General features: G+C 49.3%; 2 protein-coding genes across 4 annotated transcripts in view; one reads left to right on the forward strand and one right to left on the reverse strand.

Moving 5' to 3' along the window:
• The first annotated feature begins 197 nt into the window (after window positions 1-197).
• On the forward strand, window positions 198-7,468 carry DYNLT1 (dynein light chain Tctex-type 1). 2 transcript variants are annotated; one of them, XM_036110083.2, is made up of 5 exons: window positions 198-291; window positions 3,376-3,417; window positions 6,174-6,297; window positions 6,698-6,775; window positions 7,064-7,468. In XM_036110083.2, exons 1-5 carry the CDS (start codon window positions 265-267, stop codon window positions 7,132-7,134), a joined length of 342 nt encoding a protein of 113 aa, XP_035965976.1. In that variant the 5' UTR covers window positions 198-264; the 3' UTR covers window positions 7,135-7,468. The 2 variants fall into 2 exon arrangements, with proteins under 2 accessions (XP_035965976.1, XP_035965977.1); XM_036110084.2 differs by lacking the exon at window positions 7,064-7,468 and having other exon boundaries at window positions 6,718-6,773.
• Window positions 7,469-8,142: 674 nt separating this feature from the next.
• Window positions 8,143-18,018, reverse strand: part of TMEM181 (transmembrane protein 181) — a 71,995-nt gene continuing 62,119 nt past the window's right edge. For both annotated transcript variants that reach the window (XM_036110080.2, XM_036110082.2), the window contains exons 12-17: window positions 17,222-17,324; window positions 16,555-16,606; window positions 13,946-14,028; window positions 12,746-12,835; window positions 11,810-11,876; window positions 8,143-11,389 (exon numbers count right to left, since the gene is read on the reverse strand). In XM_036110080.2, coding sequence (XP_035965973.1) covers window positions 11,311-11,389; window positions 11,810-11,876; window positions 12,746-12,835; window positions 13,946-14,028; window positions 16,555-16,606; window positions 17,222-17,324 — 474 coding nt within the window. In that variant the 3' untranslated portion in view covers window positions 8,143-11,310. The remainder of the gene's footprint in view (window positions 11,390-11,809; window positions 11,877-12,745; window positions 12,836-13,945; window positions 14,029-16,554; window positions 16,607-17,221; window positions 17,325-18,018) is intronic.

The following is an 18,018-nucleotide window of genomic DNA, read 5'->3' on the forward strand; positions in this document are numbered from 1 at the left end:
CATTTGTTTTGTTTTAGTTGCTGTGGTCCAGTGAGCTGCCGGGATACTGAGCGGGTTCCCAGGGAAACCACCGCGGGGAGGACCGGAGGAGGGGCGAATCCCAAGTCCCCAGCCCCGCTAGCCGGGCGTGGGAGGGGCCCTAGAGCGGGGCGGGTCCGGGGCGGGGCGAGGCGCGAGCACGAGGGGCGGAGCCTGGGTGCGCCTGCGCAGTGCGCGCTACTAGGGAGGCGGAGGCGGCGGCGGCGGCGACGCGCAGGAAGGAAGATGGAAGACTACCAGGCTGGTGAGGAGGTAACGGCCGGGTCGGCGACGGGAAGGGTGGAGGCCGAGAGCGCCTGGCGCGGGTGGGCGGCGGCAGCCAAGGGCGTGTGTGGGCTCCCGGGCCGCGTCCGGACGTGGGCGGCGGCAGTCCCCCGGGCAAACTGACGGTACCGACGCCCTGCCCCGCGCTTCGCTGTGACCCCCGGCCCGGCCTGCTCGGGGCGTCGGCGCCGTGCCCGGGGGGCGGGGCTCGGGGCGGGGCGGGGGCTCCCCGCGCCGCGGCGTCGCCCCGTCGTTCTTCCGGGAGGGGCTCCGCAGCCCTGGGACTTCTTCCTGGGGCAGGGTCTCTCCCGTCCCCGGCGCCCCAGCCCCGCCGCGCCCCCTGCCCGCCCCATGCCCCTGGCCCAGCGGCGCCCAGAGTCTGGCTCCGCGCTCACCCGCCACGCCCCCGATCCGCTCCCCTCCCGCCGCCCTGCTGCCCCTCGACCCTGCTCCTCCACGCAGGCGGGACCTCCGGGAGAGTGCTATCACTCGCTCCCTTTATTCGGCGGTGCGGACCACCACCCTGGACTAGGTGCTCCGCGCCCACGGGTGGGGAAGACTGAAGGCCGCGTGTGCGTCTGCTGACTGATGTTTTCACCCACGACTCCAGAGTGACAGGCACGCGCACATGCAGTCGTATCTTTCAGGTCTCGGGCTGTCTGCAAAATGCAGAAGTGCACAGTCGGAGAGGCTCCCTTTGTCTGCAGGTCCACACCTTGTCTTCAGTGGGGGGCTTACATCCGCCACGGCCACCATCACTGAAGTTTCATTTTCAGTTTGAGTTTGAGATGTCAGTGTGAGAACTCCTATTTTTTGGTGTGGGGGGGGAATAATCTCTCATTGCCTCAGTGAAGAAGCAGGGTAGAGCATACAGTTATTTGCCAGGCAGAAGACATTTATTCTAACGGTGTGCTGTTAAAGTGGCTTTCCTTCAATTTAACATGCATTCAGGGACTGTAGCTGATGGATGCTGCTATTACAGAAAAATAGTTGTCCATTTTCTTCTTGCTAAGTAATAATTCTTGTTGAAATTGAAATAGAGTCCTACATATTATGCAGCCTGTCAAAAATAAAAACTATTGATGAATTTGGTGAGATTTGATGTTTTACCATTTTTGAAACTTAGTTTAAGCAGGAATGTTTGGAAGGGAAAGAAAAAATCTAAGGCTTAAGGACTGATGCTAGAGTTTCAGTTTTGATCTGATTTCCTAAGTACTACACAATGGCAGTGCCCTTATCAGTGTTTGAATGCTGGGAACAACCAAGTGGATAATTTTGAGAAGACATGGTTCAGGAGCACCTAGCAAAGGAAAAACTTTTCCCTGTAAACTAATACAGGAAAATGGCTTGTATTATAGGAATATCCATAAAACTTTTTTTAATTAAAAATTTTTTTAAAGATTTTATTTATTTATTTGACAGAGAGAGACACAGGAAGAGAGGGAACACAAGCAGGGGGAGTGTGAGAGGGAGAAGCAGGCTTCCCGCTGAGCAGAAAACCTGACACGGGGCTCGATGCCAGGACCCTGGGATCATGACCTGAGCCGAAGGCAGACGTTTAACGACTGAGCCACCCAGGCACCCCCCATAAAACCTTTTTAAAAAAGGAAATGACACTGTAAGAGAATTAATACTGGTATTTTAATTCTGGCTCCCACCAGTGAGGTGGCTAAGGGACTTCATTATTCCAGATCTCACTTGCAGATCTGTGAATTGAAGGGGCTGAACAGAGCATCTGCTTACCGGAGATAAAGCCCTAGGCCCTTAGGAGGGTGAGACCTTGACTTCTTTCTGGTAGGCGTGCCTTAGGTATTTACTAATCCACTCCACTCTCTTCTGAACTGAGCCTTTTCTGCATAGCCTCTTAACTTCATGTAAATACTTGGACCTTTGTAAGACTACTCTCAACTCATTGTTCATATTTCCTGTAGAAGCTGAAAGTGCCCAGGGGATTCTGTACAACTGCTCTACTTTTCCACTAAAAGTCCACTGAAATGCCCCTCTTCATAGTTCAGCCACGTGGCTTGTTACACAGGGACTTTTCCGTATGGTTGAGGATCACGGAAGTCCCTTGGAAGGATCCTTTAAACCTTAAGAAATCATTTAATCTCTAAGATACTGCAAATTTTCATTGATTTGGTGAGTTGGTTTTGTCAACCAAGTATACCTTCTAAGTACAGCAAGTGAGAGGGCTTCAGGCAGTCTGCTCTTGATCGTCCTGGAAAGAAGGGCATTGCTTGGACAGGGCCACGGTAGTCAGCCTCCAGCAGGGAGGAAAGCTCACTGCCAAAAACAGGGCACTCGGACTTTATTCCACCAGGATTCACAATGACTGAGGGCCTGGGGCTGCCCTCTAGAAGGAATGTCCAGAGCTAAGTACTGTTCACAGGACTCAGAACCTTGTACCCATTCAGATGTACCCTATATAAAAAGAAAACCATCTTTAAACTCCTGCCATTAGATTACTGGTGGCAGCCCACCTCCCAGCTCCTCCTGAGGCACTGGTGGAGAATAGTTGTGCTAAGCAGCCGGTTTTGTAGTCCTGAAGTAGGACAGCATTAAGGAGGAAACATAATTCTCGGGAAATAGTATAATCATTTATACTTTATCACTAATAGTGGATAAAAACAAAAACAGAAACGTCTTAAGTTTCAAACCTCCTGATCAGTTTACATCGGGAAAAGTGTCAGCTAATTTAAACAAAAGTCAAGTAACTCATTAAACTTCTGTGTTTGTTAATGATCCTAGTAGCCAGTTGAAATGGATAGAGAGATTGAATCTAAAGTGAAGTCAACCTTTTGGACCATGGCATGATTAAAACAAACCAAAACCGTCTAAATTATATACATATTCTAGACTCCTCTGACTGCCTCTCACCGGCTCTGTGACCCTCAGAGCCACTCGGCATTTCTGAGTCTCTGTAGTGTTTTCCTTGGTAAAATGAAAAGTTTAGTTTGGTTATTTCTAAGTCGTCATTTCTAAATTATGTTCATTACCTAAATTTGCATTAATCAATGCAGTGGAGACCGATCTTTTAAAGCCATCAAACTTAACTAGTTTTCTTGCTTACAGACTGCTTTTGTTGTTGATGAAGTGAGCAACATTGTAAAAGAGGTAAGAGGAAGAATGCTTATTTTTAAAATGTTGATTAATGGCTTTATGAGTGAAAATAATGTGTTTTAAATACTGTCTTGGAATTGTTTCAAATGAACCTGTGTGTTTTGGCATTTCAAATAACAGTTTTCTTCAGTGAATATGTAGATAAGAATTACTCCCATATTATGTAAATTATATATTTTAAAACAGACAGGAAATGTTATATACTAGCATTATTATTGAATATTACTAAGGCTTGATTCTATAACCTTTTAACATAAAAGACTCATGGTCATGGTACACAAGTAAATATTTCTGGTGTTGAATAAAGAGTGAATATAAAAAAAATTGAGTAACTTCCAGTTACTTAAGACCTGATGATCCAGTTGGGGCTTACCTATTTATTTTTCTTATATTCCTAAACTACCTATTTTGCCATTATTGACCATGGTACCTCCCTTAGATGATGGCAGTGGAAGACAAAATAGGGTATTTGTTCTTCATTCATTGGAAAAATACATATCAAGGGGGCATTAGGGACTGACCATCAAGGGGTTTACAGTATGGGGCAGGACCAGGCAGGCACTTAAGAAATCATCACACTGCAAAATGTAAATGTGGATTCCCTGTGTGGTAACTGCCACAGTACATGGTGCTATGAGGGATTTGACGCACCTGGGGAGTTCACAGTTAGAATCTGGAGAATGAGTAGGAATAGTGTTAACTCAGCAAAAAGAGGGCACAAACATTCCGGAAGTGGGTGTATGCAAAGGCCCTGTGGTGGGGCTGTGTATGGTGTGTTTGAGGGACTGAAATGAGGCAGATGGGGCTGGAATAGTGCAGAGTGCTGGGGGAGCCTGGGGCAGGAATGAGGCCAGAAAGATTTTCCTTAGTCCCTTCTCTTCCTGTGTAAATTGAGCACAGACTGTGAAGCCATCGGCCAGAGGAAAGCCATTAGGTGATCTAAGTTTAAAGTACCAGCTGAGATTATGTGTGTAATTTGGAATTGACTCTAATGCAAATTATTATCTAATGCCAGAGGGATCAAGAACCACAACCTATTTTTGTGACCAACACCAAAAAGCAAAATGATTTTGTTCTACCATATACATTACTCACCATCACAGATGATTTTCTAGTTGTTGTGCAGGATCTGTAACAGTTTGCTTTTGTTTTTACACAGGGTGTTTCTTATGGAACACAGTGTGTTGGGGGGGCAGGAAGGTGGCGGCGCCACAGTCGAACTGTGAGAAGTGGGGACAGGTCCCCTGTGATCTCACTTGTTTTCAGCGTCATCTTTGACTCAGTTGCCAGGCAACAAGTACAGTTGAAAGTAGACTCTCCCTGTCTCCATGAAAGCATGAAGTAGTACTGCTGTGGTACTCTCACGTGGTCACCGGCCGCAACAGCTTTTTTGCCCCTGGCAATAGGTTAATTCTTCCCTTGCGCTCTTGTAAGGATCAGGTAGTAATACATTTGGGTGAGTCCAAAATTGGAGGGGAGTTTTCCTCCCTCCCTGAAAAACAGTGAATTCCAAAGTGTATGTGTAGAGAGTTGCCAAAGTTAGAGGTTTAGCTTGACTGATGCCCCCCACTTCTTTCACCAATATCCAGATCTAGTAATAACCGGGTCCTTTTAAACCAGGAATGCCTATGTCCCCACAACCTCATTTTATGCTCTGAGTTGGGAAGGGAGCAGAATAGGTCAGAGGATGAGAAGGAGCTATGACAATGACAATGGGGGGCACGGGGGTGCAGAGGGAAGGCCAGAAGCTAAACGAGGTGTATTTAATGTGACTGCTCAGATCCCAGGATAAATAGGTAGAAATCAGGGTGCGATTATAGGTAGCGCTTTGTTCCTCAAAAGCAAGATCACTGGGCTTTTGTCCCAGACAGTAGACCCTAATCCATCTCCAGTGTGCACAACTCAGATCCCAGGACCATTTTTCTCTGCATGTCTGAGGACAGAACTGAGCCCTCACCAAATTACTTTAGGTCATAACTGTCATCGGAATTCAAGTTTCTGGTTTCCAGCTAGAAAAGGGGTAGAGAAGAAAGCTGCTTAGAGGCAGGCACACTGGCATCAGCATAAAGAGGCTCAGAAAATCACAAAATGGTCATAGCCTAACTACAAACTTGAGCAAGAGTAGGGGCAAGCAGCCATACGTATTCCTGAGTAACCTCTGAGGTACACAGCATGAACCCTCACCAGGATGCAGCACAGAAAGAGCACTATTTCAAATAGAAAAATTCATCATAACCTTAAAATAAAATAATAAAAAAAATAATTTTTGTAATCTATAGGGCTCGTTTTTTATTTGAAAAGTGCACTTACGTGTTAACATATTCCCAGAAAATGCTGAGTAAAGGAAATATTTTTGAACACATGATTATTTGCATAGGTTTGTACGTTGTCGGTTGTACAACCTAGTAAAGATTTTTCTGTCTGCTATACTTTTAAGGAACGGGCAAAGGAAGTATTTTCTAGCCTCAGTAGGAACAAAAATTACCATCTCCAGGTACCAACTGCAACAGTCAACAGTAAATTCAGTCAACATGTTTTTAAAATTTGACAGATCCTATGTAAGTGTGGATTTTAGAAAATGAATATAAAACTTAATGAACAGGACACTGTTAAACAAAGGGAGTGCTCGTGGCTTACGCTCACGCTTTATGCAGAGTATAGTCGCGCAGGCTTCGGGCGAGGAGCCCGGGACTGGCTGGGAGGCGCTGCTCGTGTGTCCTGCTAACCGTGACCTCTGCCCCGCGTTCCAGGCTATAGAGAGCGCAATCGGCGGCAATGCCTATCAGCACAGCAAAGTGAATCAGTGGACCACAAATGTCGTAGAACAAACTTTAAGCCAACTCACCAAGCTGGGAAAGCCATTTAAATACATCGGTAATGCACCTTTGCTTCTCGTATATACTGCGGGTGGTTCTTGAAGTACTGCCGAGAGGAGTGCTTGCTGTGGTGTCCGACCTCAAAGCGCGTGCCCAGTAGGGCCAGCTCACCGGGCTGTGTGCGTGCGTTACCAGCCCGCCAGCCTGTTGGGCGGCTGCAGCAGTTGCCGGGCGCCCATCACTGGGTTTCCCAGCACTCCACACCCGACGCATTGAGAGCAGCCATGGGGGGAGGACAAGGGAAGGCTGTGGCGTGTCACTGTCACGGGGCCAGTCTGCCCCGGCAGCTGTTCCCATGAACCCCTTCCCCGGGATCTGCCCCGGAATGCTGAAAGTCAGCTGACAGGAAGGTGTGTTGCCGGGTGGGTTTCTCTAATAAACGCCTGTTTTCATTGAAGTGACCTGTGTGATTATGCAGAAGAACGGAGCGGGCTTACACACGGCCAGTTCCTGCTTCTGGGACAGCTCTACTGACGGTATGGTTTTCCCCGTGTTCCCTGAACGCTGGTCGTGGGCCTTGCGCTGAAGCCTCTGCGGCGCCGCCTCGACCTTGCTGAGATCTAGATTTTTCCAGGCAGAGTTTTCTGAAACATGCTTGGCTGTTTCAGGTCTTTGAGTGCATGCATATCAGAGTCACCCGCTGACACATTTTATAGAGCAGAGTCTGAGCGGCCTTCTTTATTCATGTGCCGTAAAGAAGTCTGAGAAGTCAGGATGGCGAGCCCCCGCGTCCCCGAGTTGAGGGCCATGCCTTCTCCCCACAGGGAGCTGCACCGTGCGGTGGGAGAACAAGACCATGTACTGCATCGTCAGCGCCTTCGGGCTGTCCATCTGAGCCTCCTCCGTCTGCGCGCTCCTCCTCTCCCAGCGGCCGGCGGGGGCCGCGAACACCCTTCTCCTTCTCTTCAAGTGTTTCTCGTGGCACCACCCACGACGTCGACGACAGCCAGGTGACTGCCCTGTTCTGCGAACGGCACAGCCAAGTCTGAGGACGGTCATCCTGGGTGCTCAGGCCTGTGCTGCCACCCGTCTTCACTCTGTTTCTTTTCAAAGGTGCTAAAAACTGAAATCTGCTAGTTTGAAACTTTCTCTACTCTCTGGATGACTCAGATACACTAATTTTCCATACTTTGTACTTTGGTTAGAATAATAAATTATTCCACTTTAAAGTTTGTGTTTTTCTTCATAGTCTAAACAATACCACAAACGAGTTCTTCAGATTTCACTGGTGACTTTCAAATCTATAAAACTGCAAAAACAAAAAGGAAAAGTTAGAATTTGGCGCTGGTTCTCCCCACTGCAGGATGTGCTGCCTTGACTGTCGGGCCCAGGACGCTGCGGCTTCCGGGAGCTAGCCGGCTGGTCCCCGCTGCAGCCAGAGCTCTCGGCCGCGCACGCTGCCCGGCCCGCGGCGCGGCGGCTCCTGCCCCAGTGTCCCCGCTTGTCAGCAGCAGCCCTCCAAAAATGTGTTCGTACTGCAGGGCTTCCACCATCGCTTTCATAATCATTTTGTGTCCACAATTAGGCCCTTATTTATAAATCAGCAACCACGTTGGGAGGTTATCTGATTCATTTAAAGGGGGGGAGGTGAGCCCCAAGCCCCAGTCTGTGACCTCACCTTCAGCGCTCATCCATGGGCCACTTTCACACAGGAATAAAGACACACTTCTGTGTCCACTTGCTGAAATCAAGAAAGCTCTACTTTTGGCCCTAAAGCACTCATGCCTGAATGGCCAAACGAACTCCACACACACGAGCAAATAAATCACGTAAGGATCGAGTATGTAAAATTTATTAACATGTACCAGAAAGGAAGTTTCAGAATGAAGCCATTTCCAAAGTGTTAAGTTTGCCATAAATAAACATTTATTCACTTTCGATTGATTACAATGATCGTTCTGTGATCAGGGGTTACTGTGCTCATGGACACAAGTTCCAAGATCTACTACATAGTTCTATCTTTCCTTTTGAACTTAAAGTTTAAAGTTGTTTTTATTTTACAAATACAGTCTTTTTGTAAAAAGGCAGTTTCCAGTAGCAGAAAATTCTGTTTCACTGTGTGGTATTATAGTTACCAGTATATCGAAAACATGTCAAGTCAACATGAACAGGATAACAAGATGTCACAGACTAAAGCGACTTCCCTTGGGCCTGGGGAAAAGATTTGTAGCTTTTTTTCCCAAAAGTCTAACCTCTAAGGCAACTGGTTTCTAAAATCCTCAAAATACATAAATATTCTTTAGTGACTTAACTCGTATTCACTATCAGATGCCCCTTTTCACCATCCCGTCTATGAGCTTCCATGGTTTTCCCTGTGAGGAGGATTCCAGGAAGTAAGTCACTGACCATACCGCGACCGACTTAACACAACTGTAGCTTCAGTAAATAGTTCATGGAATGCTTGAGGCTGGTGACAGTTGTCTTGTAACCTGCCCCTTTAGTGGGCTGGGTTTACATAATGTATCTAAACTCTTATTGCAATCTGTAATTATGTACAGGAACAATCTTACAAACCTTGAATATATTTTATATATCCCCTTCTCTAGCCTTTCAAATGGGGCTTAAGAGAGAGAAAACTGCATCACTTCACTGCTGTAATGATTTAATAATAAATCAAGCAGACCTATTACCCACACGGATAATGATGCTCTCCCTAGGGAAGCTGAAATACGTACGGTCATCTTCCAGGTTCCCCTAGACTGGACCAGTGTAAAAAATTATCCCAAAGATGATGTTATTCAAGCCATTACCATGGAAGAACTAAAGTCAGCCCTTTGAATTTACAACTGAAGTTTGCAAAATTGATACTCTCCAAGAAAAAAACAATTTTCTTGCTCCTGTCTAAAGTTTCTGGCAGACTTGAGTGTGTTAACCTAATACAGCATATATACTACATGCTAAATGCTATATACTTCAAGCAAATTTTTACATGGAGTACATAATACGTTGATATTATGATATACCAGAGACAAGACTGAAAACGCACGATTTAACAAAGAACCATTTTCCCCTTACATACTTCCTTTTATAATTTTTTTGTTTCCAACTTAATTACAAAAAGTAAATAAAGACTCACATATTTTCATTTCAGTGACTTGATGCCATGAAGAATCAAGTATGAAGATATCCGTCATCAGTTTATAATATAATTACACTATAGGACAAAGACAAGTTTTAAAAAAAGTTCTAATGTGTATGGCTAAATGCTTCAAATAGTTTACATTTACTGATAAATAACAGCATTCCAAATTATGGACATTTAATAATGATTAAAACTTGTAAACTATATCACATATTAGAATACATTAATCAGCAGAAGTTTTCATCATTTACATAAAATTATAGTTAGTAGAAGTTGAAAAATTTGGTTAACAGAAAAATTTTTCCAATACCTTGGAGTACACAGAATCAAAAAAAGTAATCACACCATTGAAAATGTAAAAACCATGTAAACTTGAATTACCCTTGCAATAATACAGTTGTTTTAATTCAAACTTTCATAATTACAAGGTTTTAAAAACAAATGGAATCCATATTAAAGGTACGTTATCACTAAAATTTAAACAGATGTTAAGTCATGAGAAGTCTCTCATGAACCTCTATAAGGGCCCAGCCTTACCTAAAGTGGAATACAATTTTTAGTGATTTGAGAGTTAATGCATAGATGGATGAAGAAAACGTAGGTACTGCTTGCAGAGCGGAACAATCCTATCCTACGCACTGCATCTGCCCAGACGCCATCCATTAGGATGTTAGCTGTGACGGTACGTTAATGGTTCAAGAAAGACGTCATTGTCAGAGGAAAAGGAAAGGAGATTCCAGACTTGTACACTTAGTCTTTGACATAAAGGAACTGGCAACTCTCCAGGGCCTTCTATGATGCCACAGATTCAGCAGCTCGAGACAACTTTCCTCTTCCAGAGCAGGCCCTCCTCTTCCCTGGCCACTGGAGGGCGGGGCCTGCTTCCCAGCAAGTGACCTTCTACCCAAAGATGTGCTTCCACAAATCATCGAAAATGTTTCACTTTCTTTCATCTAGGCTTCAAATGTGAAACTGAAAAACTTTTTCACAATAAAGAATCTATAATATATCCTTTGTTTAGCTTTTATAAAAAAATAATAAAGTTCCATGGAGTGTTATCTCTAAAGGAGTTGTAGAAATGACAGCTTATAGGAACTGTAGCGGATACCCTCTTCCCCATCCCAACCACAGCGACATCCGTTCACATTCAGATATGCACCGCTCACATGCACACTCATGTGTACACAGCTCTTGGAAAACCACGGCAGCAGGACCTCTCCCCGAGCTGGCGCTTGTCGGTTATCTTACCCTTTCCTTATGAATCTCAGCCAGTCCTCCTCAGACCCTCACGACACGAGTTCTGCCCTGTGGCAGTGAAGGGCTAGAACCTGCTCGCCCACCATTTCCCTAATAAGCTATTACTTAGGCATTTCACACAACAGACAGGAATTACTGGTCACCTGGGATGCTTGGTTACCCAGAGCACTCAAGGGGGAAGGAATGTCCTTGTGAGACAGACACAACAATAGGCTTCCTTTTGAATTTAAAGGGCTGAAACTGGTACAGGGCAGGGAAGAAAGGAAGAAAGAGGAGAACGCCACCATGCTGACGACCTCATTCATAAGGGCTTTCCATGGACTCAGAATTAGCAGATTATTAAAAAAAAAAAAACAAAAAACACTCTACTAAAAAGAGGAGTAATTACCTCCTCACCACTAAAAATGAACTCTCTCATCTGAAATCCGGAAAAGGGATTTGGCTGTTTACACTTATCAGCGCCACTCTTCCCAAATGCAGCCACTCTAACAATAAATTTGGCCCAATGTTTAAATTTCTCCTTGGTTTTGGTTTTCCTTTAAAAAATACGTAAACAAATAAGGACCAGGAAATCTCTGCTTATGAGACAAGCCTGAACACCAGCAGGAGCGGGGAAGGCCAGGAAGCGGCGCTGCGGGAAAGCGTCGGCCCGGCCCGCCGGCGGCCGGGGGCTCAGTCGCTCTCGGAGCCCTCCTTGTACTGTGCCCGGATGGCCTGGCCGTTCTGCAGGGGCATTTCTTCATAGTCACTCCTGTCACAAAAGAGACCCTTGATGCCATTCGGCTTTTGACAGCTCATCTTCTGTTCTTCTCTTCCACACTGACATGCCATTTTAGCAAGAAGGCATTTCACGGCTCCGCGCTCCCCGTTTCTACCGCCTGCTGCTCCTGCCCACTCCTCACCCCCCACCGGGCACCAGGGCCCGTTGCCAGGGAGAACTGCTCCTCCTGTGGGCACCACCCATGCCAAGTGTTCAAAAAAAGGAACACCGCTCAATCTAGTCAGAACAACGTGAAAACAGAACCCCATGGGATCACGGGACACCCCCAGGTGAAAGAAATGTCATAATGCCTTGAAAATCATTTTAGGATGACTAACAGCCTGTTCAGTAAAGGCACAAAACCAGGCGGAACGCTCAGCGTAGACAGCCCTCAGAGAGGCAGGGACCTACCCGTAGATCACCTCGTCGTCAGAGTCATTCAGCATGGAGAACGCAGGGTTGTCTTTCAGCTGGGACTCTGGAAGCCAACAAAAGCATTTTGATGTGATTAGCCCGGGGAGGCAAGATGCTACCAGGAAAGCACAGGCGTCCGAAAGAGCGGGATTCAGATCCCCGCTTCCACCATTTATTATCTGTGGGACCTGAACGAATCTCGCTCCCGAGCCTGTTTCTCGCGTTCGAGCCCGGGGCAGCATCACTACTTGGCAGGCTGCTGGGCAGACCGCGCGGCGGAAGCACCCGGAACAGACAGGCTCCAGGAGGAACCCTCCAACGGCAGCTCTGATCTGGCTCTGTTCTCCCAAGTCCGCGTGGGTAGCGGGGGCGGAAAACACCCGGGAGACCAGAGGCGCCTGCCCTGCTCCCTCCCACCTCCGGGAGGAAGCAAGCCACTCGGCCTCGTTTCTTCATCTCAGGAGGGACTAACTGCATCTTCATCACAGAGCTGCTGGGAGGCTCGAGTGGGACCTCTTCACGAAGGTGCTTTGAGAACTCACACAGCACGGAAGTCAGGCGGTGGGCCTGAAATGCTACACCCCTGCCCAAGTGCCAGGAAGTTCCCGTCCTTTTCAGCCTGTGTGACAGTCTGGCTCTCCTTACATTCTGGCTTTCTCTGAATGGCCATGGCACGAGCGTGCAACAGACCTGGCTTCACACGGCTCAGGGACATGCTTGTGCCGGGACCCACTACCAGAACCACTGTTCCCGTCTTGTGCTGAAATGACACAGCACATGCTGTGTTCTCACTACGACTCAGGGCTTACCCTGCAGCTTACCTCATCCCTCTGTGCTAGGGTTGGGGGCCCAGCACTAACAGGGAACCCGGGAGGTGGGTCCTGAACTGCTGTGAAGCCATTTGGCCAGCAACCCAGCCCCAAGGTGGCTTACCATACAGGGCGTTCTTCGATGGAGAATACACAAAGGCCAAAGTGTAGAGGTAAAAGTTCAACAAGCCATAGAAAGATAAGAATTCCGCTGGTGATACTGGTCAAGGGAAATCAGCAGCCCCGGAACACTACGTATTTGGACATTTCAGCTGGGGTCTTTGCTTTCAGTCTGGCTGCTCCTTCTAACCACCAGCAGGTCTTTCCACTGCTCACCACCAGCGAGGACCTCGGGGTTCCACGGCCCAAACAGCAGGACCCCAGAGGGCAAGCCCACAGCCAAAGGTTACAATAACCTTTCAAGGTCACCTGTAAATAACAGGTGCACCGGGCTCTTTTCTATCCATGGAAACCTCTGGAGGTGGCAGGACCTGATGTGATCAAGTTACTCACAAAGGGCAGGAGGGCTGTGCACACATATGGGTAAATAGAGAATGAAATCAAGAACTGGAACAGTCTCTCAAACCAGTCGTTCTTCATCTTTTCTGCATTACAGACCCCTTTGAGAAGTTGATAAAAGGTCAGTGTGAAATCCAGCCACTAAAATTTGAAAAATCCTGCATTACTTCTAAGGATGTAAGAAGCCCCAAGGAAAGAAGCTAAGATATAAGGGATCAACTCTAAAGCGCCCCCTGATGGACGCCATCACTGAAAGGAGGAGTGGCAAGCTCCGTCAGCGGCCAAGCATCTGAAGAGGAGTTCAGCGGACAAGGAACCTGTCCCACGGGTCTCAGGCACACGCAGGAACCGAAGGACATCCTGCTACCGTATGAGCCTTTTCTGGGGACACAGGCTTAAACTGCCCTAATCACCACAACCTGTGGACACCGCAGCTGGATACATCTGGGTGATGGGGAGAGAGGACTCTCAAATCGGGCTTAGCCTCCCCCTCAGTGCTCCGTGGGGAGAATAGGCACCTTGGACTGATGCGAGGTTCTGAATGGGGCTTGGGTTCCCGAAGAATCCCCAGGGACCGGAGAGCAGGGTGGTGGGGAGAGCAGCTGGGGAGTGTGACTCCCTCGGGACCGCTTCGCCCTGCCGAGCCTGAGCCGCTGCCCAGGGGGTGGGCCGTGGAGGGGCCCACGGCACACAAGGCACCACGGTGCGGTGACCCGCCTCTTCTTCACGTCTGCGGCCCTGACACGCTAACCACCCCGTGCAGAGCGTGGTCCTGAAGCCTGAAGGCTTCCCACTGAAAGGATATAATTCTGGTAGTGAGTTGACAGTTCAGCTACAAAATTGTCTTGTAATACTTGTGCTCCAAACCTTAAATAAAGGATGACGATGCTGAAAAAAAGGGGGAGGGACAATAAGTAAACAGAGATGAGGAAATGGCACCAGCTTCACAGAACTCACTCCGTTCACCCCGTGCACGTGGTCCATTCACTACCATTTCCGCACGGACCCGTGCGCACCCCCGGGCCCGCGAGAGCACATGCGCACACGCACACAGCACCCCGGCCTCAGGGGCTTGGTCTCAGAGTCAGGAGGGCCGCTGCTGGGGCAGAAGCAGCTAGCCATGCCACAGACCATGTCGCAGCCCCCATCAGGGGCCCGGAAGCACCCCATCGGCACGTCCTTCCCTTCTCGCACTGCCTTAGATCTCCTTTCCACGACCAGCTCCTACCACAAACGACAAGGCCCTGAGGAAGTCCCCTGCCCCTCCTCGGGCTCAGCCATTCTCACAGTGAGGAAGCACAGCACCTCTGTTCAGACACCCGCCTGCGGATACACAGGAGGACAGAAGGTTCTGAGCACAGGGAGCTCCGCAGCCGACGCGGCTCTCCCCTGAACAACTGCACGGCCTCCAGATCGCCACCCCGCGCTCCTCTGCCCTCCCTGTGGCCCGCTGTCCACAAGGACCAAGACCGATCGCTAACAAAAACGCAAATCGGAGCCCTTCACCTCCCGGCTCTGACCCCTCCCAAGGGTTCCTTCCCATCACCGAAAATAACCTGGGACTCCTCCTGGCGGCGTGCAGGGCCCGACCTCACCTCTCCGGGGGCCACCCTCCCTTCACGTCCTCACCTCCTGGGACACTGCTGTCCCCATGTGTCTCCAGGGCTCCTCCCTCAGGCCCCAGGCCAGTGTCCCCTCCTCAGAGAGACGTCCCCTCCAGTCCCTGTCTAAAGCAGAACCTCTTCTGCCATCGTCACACATCTCGGTTTTCATTATAGGACTTACGCTATTTATCTACTTGTTCATCACCGTCTTCCTCCACTGGAATGTAAGCCCCGTGACAGGGAGGGACTTGTTGGCCTGCTGACCGGAGCAGACACTCACACACACTTGTTGGACAAACAAATGAGTCCCCTTGAAGCTTACATGAAGAAAGACCATAAAGGCAGAATGACTTCTAAGTCAGACCCTACGGAGGTCAGCATAGGTGTCCCACTGTCAACCTGTGGACTCAGCATGAGTGAGGACGTGTGAGGGGACGTGAAGGGTGTGTGTGAGAGACAGAAAGAGTGTATGTGTGAGGGGGTGTGAGAGGGAGTGTGTGTGAGAGGATATGTGAGAGAGTGAGAGTGTGTGAGGGGTGTGAGTGTGTGTGTGAAAGGGTGTGAGAGGGAGTGTGTGTGAGGATATGTGAGAGAGTGTGTGAGGGGTGTGAGTGTGTGTGTGAAGGGGTGTGAGAGGGAGTGTGTGTGAGAGGATATGTGAGAGTGTGTGAGGGGTGTGAGTGTGTGTGTGAAGGAGTATGAGAGGGAGTGTGAGAGGATATGTGAGAGTGTGAGAGTGTGTGAGGGGTGTGAGAGTGTGTGTGAAGGGGTGTGAGGGGGTGTGAGTGTGGGGGGTGAGTGTGTAAGACGGGATGTGAGAGTCTGTGTGAGGGAGTGAGTGAAAGTGTGTGTGTGTGTGTGTGAGGGGGTGTATGAGCATGTGTGTGAGGAGTGTGTGTGTGTGTAAAAGGGCGCGAGGGCGCACGAGGGAGCACGTGTGACAAGCAGAGAGCGCCCGTGCACCAGGCGCTGAGGAAGGGCTGCCTCCACGACGCGGGCACTGGTTTCCAGGTGAACGCGGATGCTGAACGAAGCGCGAGCTCACGGAAGTCCACGCTGAGTTCGTGTGGTGTGGGGAGCGATGAGCACGACCCAGCGGGGAGGGGACACGGGTGCCCACGGGAGGCCGCAGCTCGGGCAGCCGGGGAACCCAGAGCTGCCCTGCAAAGCCAGCCTCTCAGAGTCTCCGTGCGCTTCCCGCCTAGGAAAAGGGCTGGCAGCCATTTATTTGCCATCTAAACCGCCAAGGAAGAAAGGCAAGTGACTAGATTTTTTTCCCTCTGGACTTGGATTTTAGCAGAAGGAGACAAACCACGAACAACCCGACAACGACCTGGCATGCATTCACAGAAACAGCGTCGTCCCCGGGCCTCAGCCTCCGCAGACTCCCACCAGAGCGTCCCCTCCCCCCGGGGCCACCGCGCTGCAGGTCAAGGACACCCACGGTACCGAATTCAAATGCACGGTCCTCTCCTTGGGGCACCAAAAGGATGCCAGGTGCCAAGTACACACGCATGGCATTCTAGTCCTTTCCCCCGCGCTGGGCTGTGGCTGCTCCAACATGGCGCCGGCCGAGCAAGCAGGGGCTCAGGCCCTGGCCATTCCCCGGGGCGTTTACAGCACAGCAGGAGCTCTCCCGGCCGCTGGGCACACTCAGTGCCTGCCCTGCGCAAGCGGCCCTCTGACCCACTGAACAGATTTGGCTAGAAATGCCCCAAAATTAACTCTGTTAAAAGGGGAGAAAAGACACTCATGACAGGAAAATACAAATTCGCTGTTTTGCTTCTTTGAAGAAATAAAGTCTTCTTACCTAATGACAAGCACTACAAAAGTCAATGCAGTCAAAAATTTTAACCTGAGATCTGAAAAAGAAATAAATACCCCATTAAACCACTTGGGAAGTAAATTCCATTCTCATCTCAGGGAGCTTAAAAATAAAGACAAAAAATGAACAAAGCCTCCTGAACAAAACCCCTCCTCCCTCTGGACTTTAAGCCTGTGTGCACCTGAAGCCCAGAAGAAATGCTGTCCCACCTCCCCAGAGTCAAGGAGGATCCCCAGACACCATGGCCATTATTATTTGATTGTGACAGATTGAGGGAAAGGATCCTAGGAGATCAGGTGAGTTGCCCTGACTCAGGACTAGGAAAACGGCCCCGGCCACCTCCTCTGCAAGGTACGATTCTGGAAGGATTCAGGCAGCTCCAGTAGCCACACTGGCACCCAGGGCCCCAGGGGGCTTCCACCCCACAGGCCTCCCTCCACGGCTGGTCTGAGGCCCTGTCTAAAAGGCCCAGTTACCCATTCAGCCCTGTGGTGGCTCCCCAGGGACTGGTGGTTCCCCCCAGCATGAGGGAGTGGGACAGGTCCCCATCCAGGTCAGGCCTCTTGCTGGGGGGACCCCAGCCACTCCTCCCACTGTGTGAGGTCAACTCCTGGCCCACCTTGCCTTGGGCAGTTTGCGATGCGGCACTTACCTACGTAAGGCATGTGACGTAGCTCGGAACAGGCCCGCACTATCAAGAACAGAAGGTATAAAATATACACAGCTGCCACCACCATGAAGAAAATCTTCATTCCCTAGAACGACACGGGATGGGCAACTGAATAAGAACAGGGGCTCAGCACTGCTCCTCCCTCCACCACCACCACAAGTAGGGAAGCCAAACGTTTTTTTTTTTTTTTAAGATTTTATTTATTTATTTGACAGAGAGAGACACAGCAAGAGAGGGGACACAAGCAGGGGGAGTGGGAGAGGGAGAAGCAGACTCCCCGCTGAGCAGGGAGCCCGATGCGGGGCTTGATCCCAGGACCCTGGGACCATGACCTGAGCTGAAGGCAGATGCTTAACGACTGAGCCACCCAGGCGCCCCATTTTGTTTTTTTTTAAGATTTTATTTATTTAGAGCCAAACATTTTTAATAGGAGCCTAGAATCCTGAAGGTCACACTCCATAACACAGAACAAGAACGTGTTCCCACCGCTGCGACTTCCTTGGCTAGAGTTGGCCTCTCATCCTGTCTGTGAGCACAGGTGGCTCACCAGGGGACAGCCCCAGCCCTTGCTAGTCAGATGAGCCAGAATCCAAGCTCCTTCCATGACGCACGGAAAGCTCCTAGCACAGGGCCTGGACGTGGCAGGTGCTCAATACACCAGTGGCGGGTCTTCAGCTTTTTTCAGTTTTCTGCAGGTCTCTGGTTTCCAGTGTTTCCTCTAGTAACAGACATAGGCCACTTACTGAGAAGGGGAGAGGTGACCATAACCACGGTGATGG

The sequence above is a fragment of the Halichoerus grypus genome, chromosome 9 (genome assembly GCF_964656455.1).
Source record: "Halichoerus grypus chromosome 9, mHalGry1.hap1.1, whole genome shotgun sequence".
NCBI lineage: Eukaryota > Metazoa > Chordata > Mammalia > Carnivora > Phocidae > Halichoerus > Halichoerus grypus.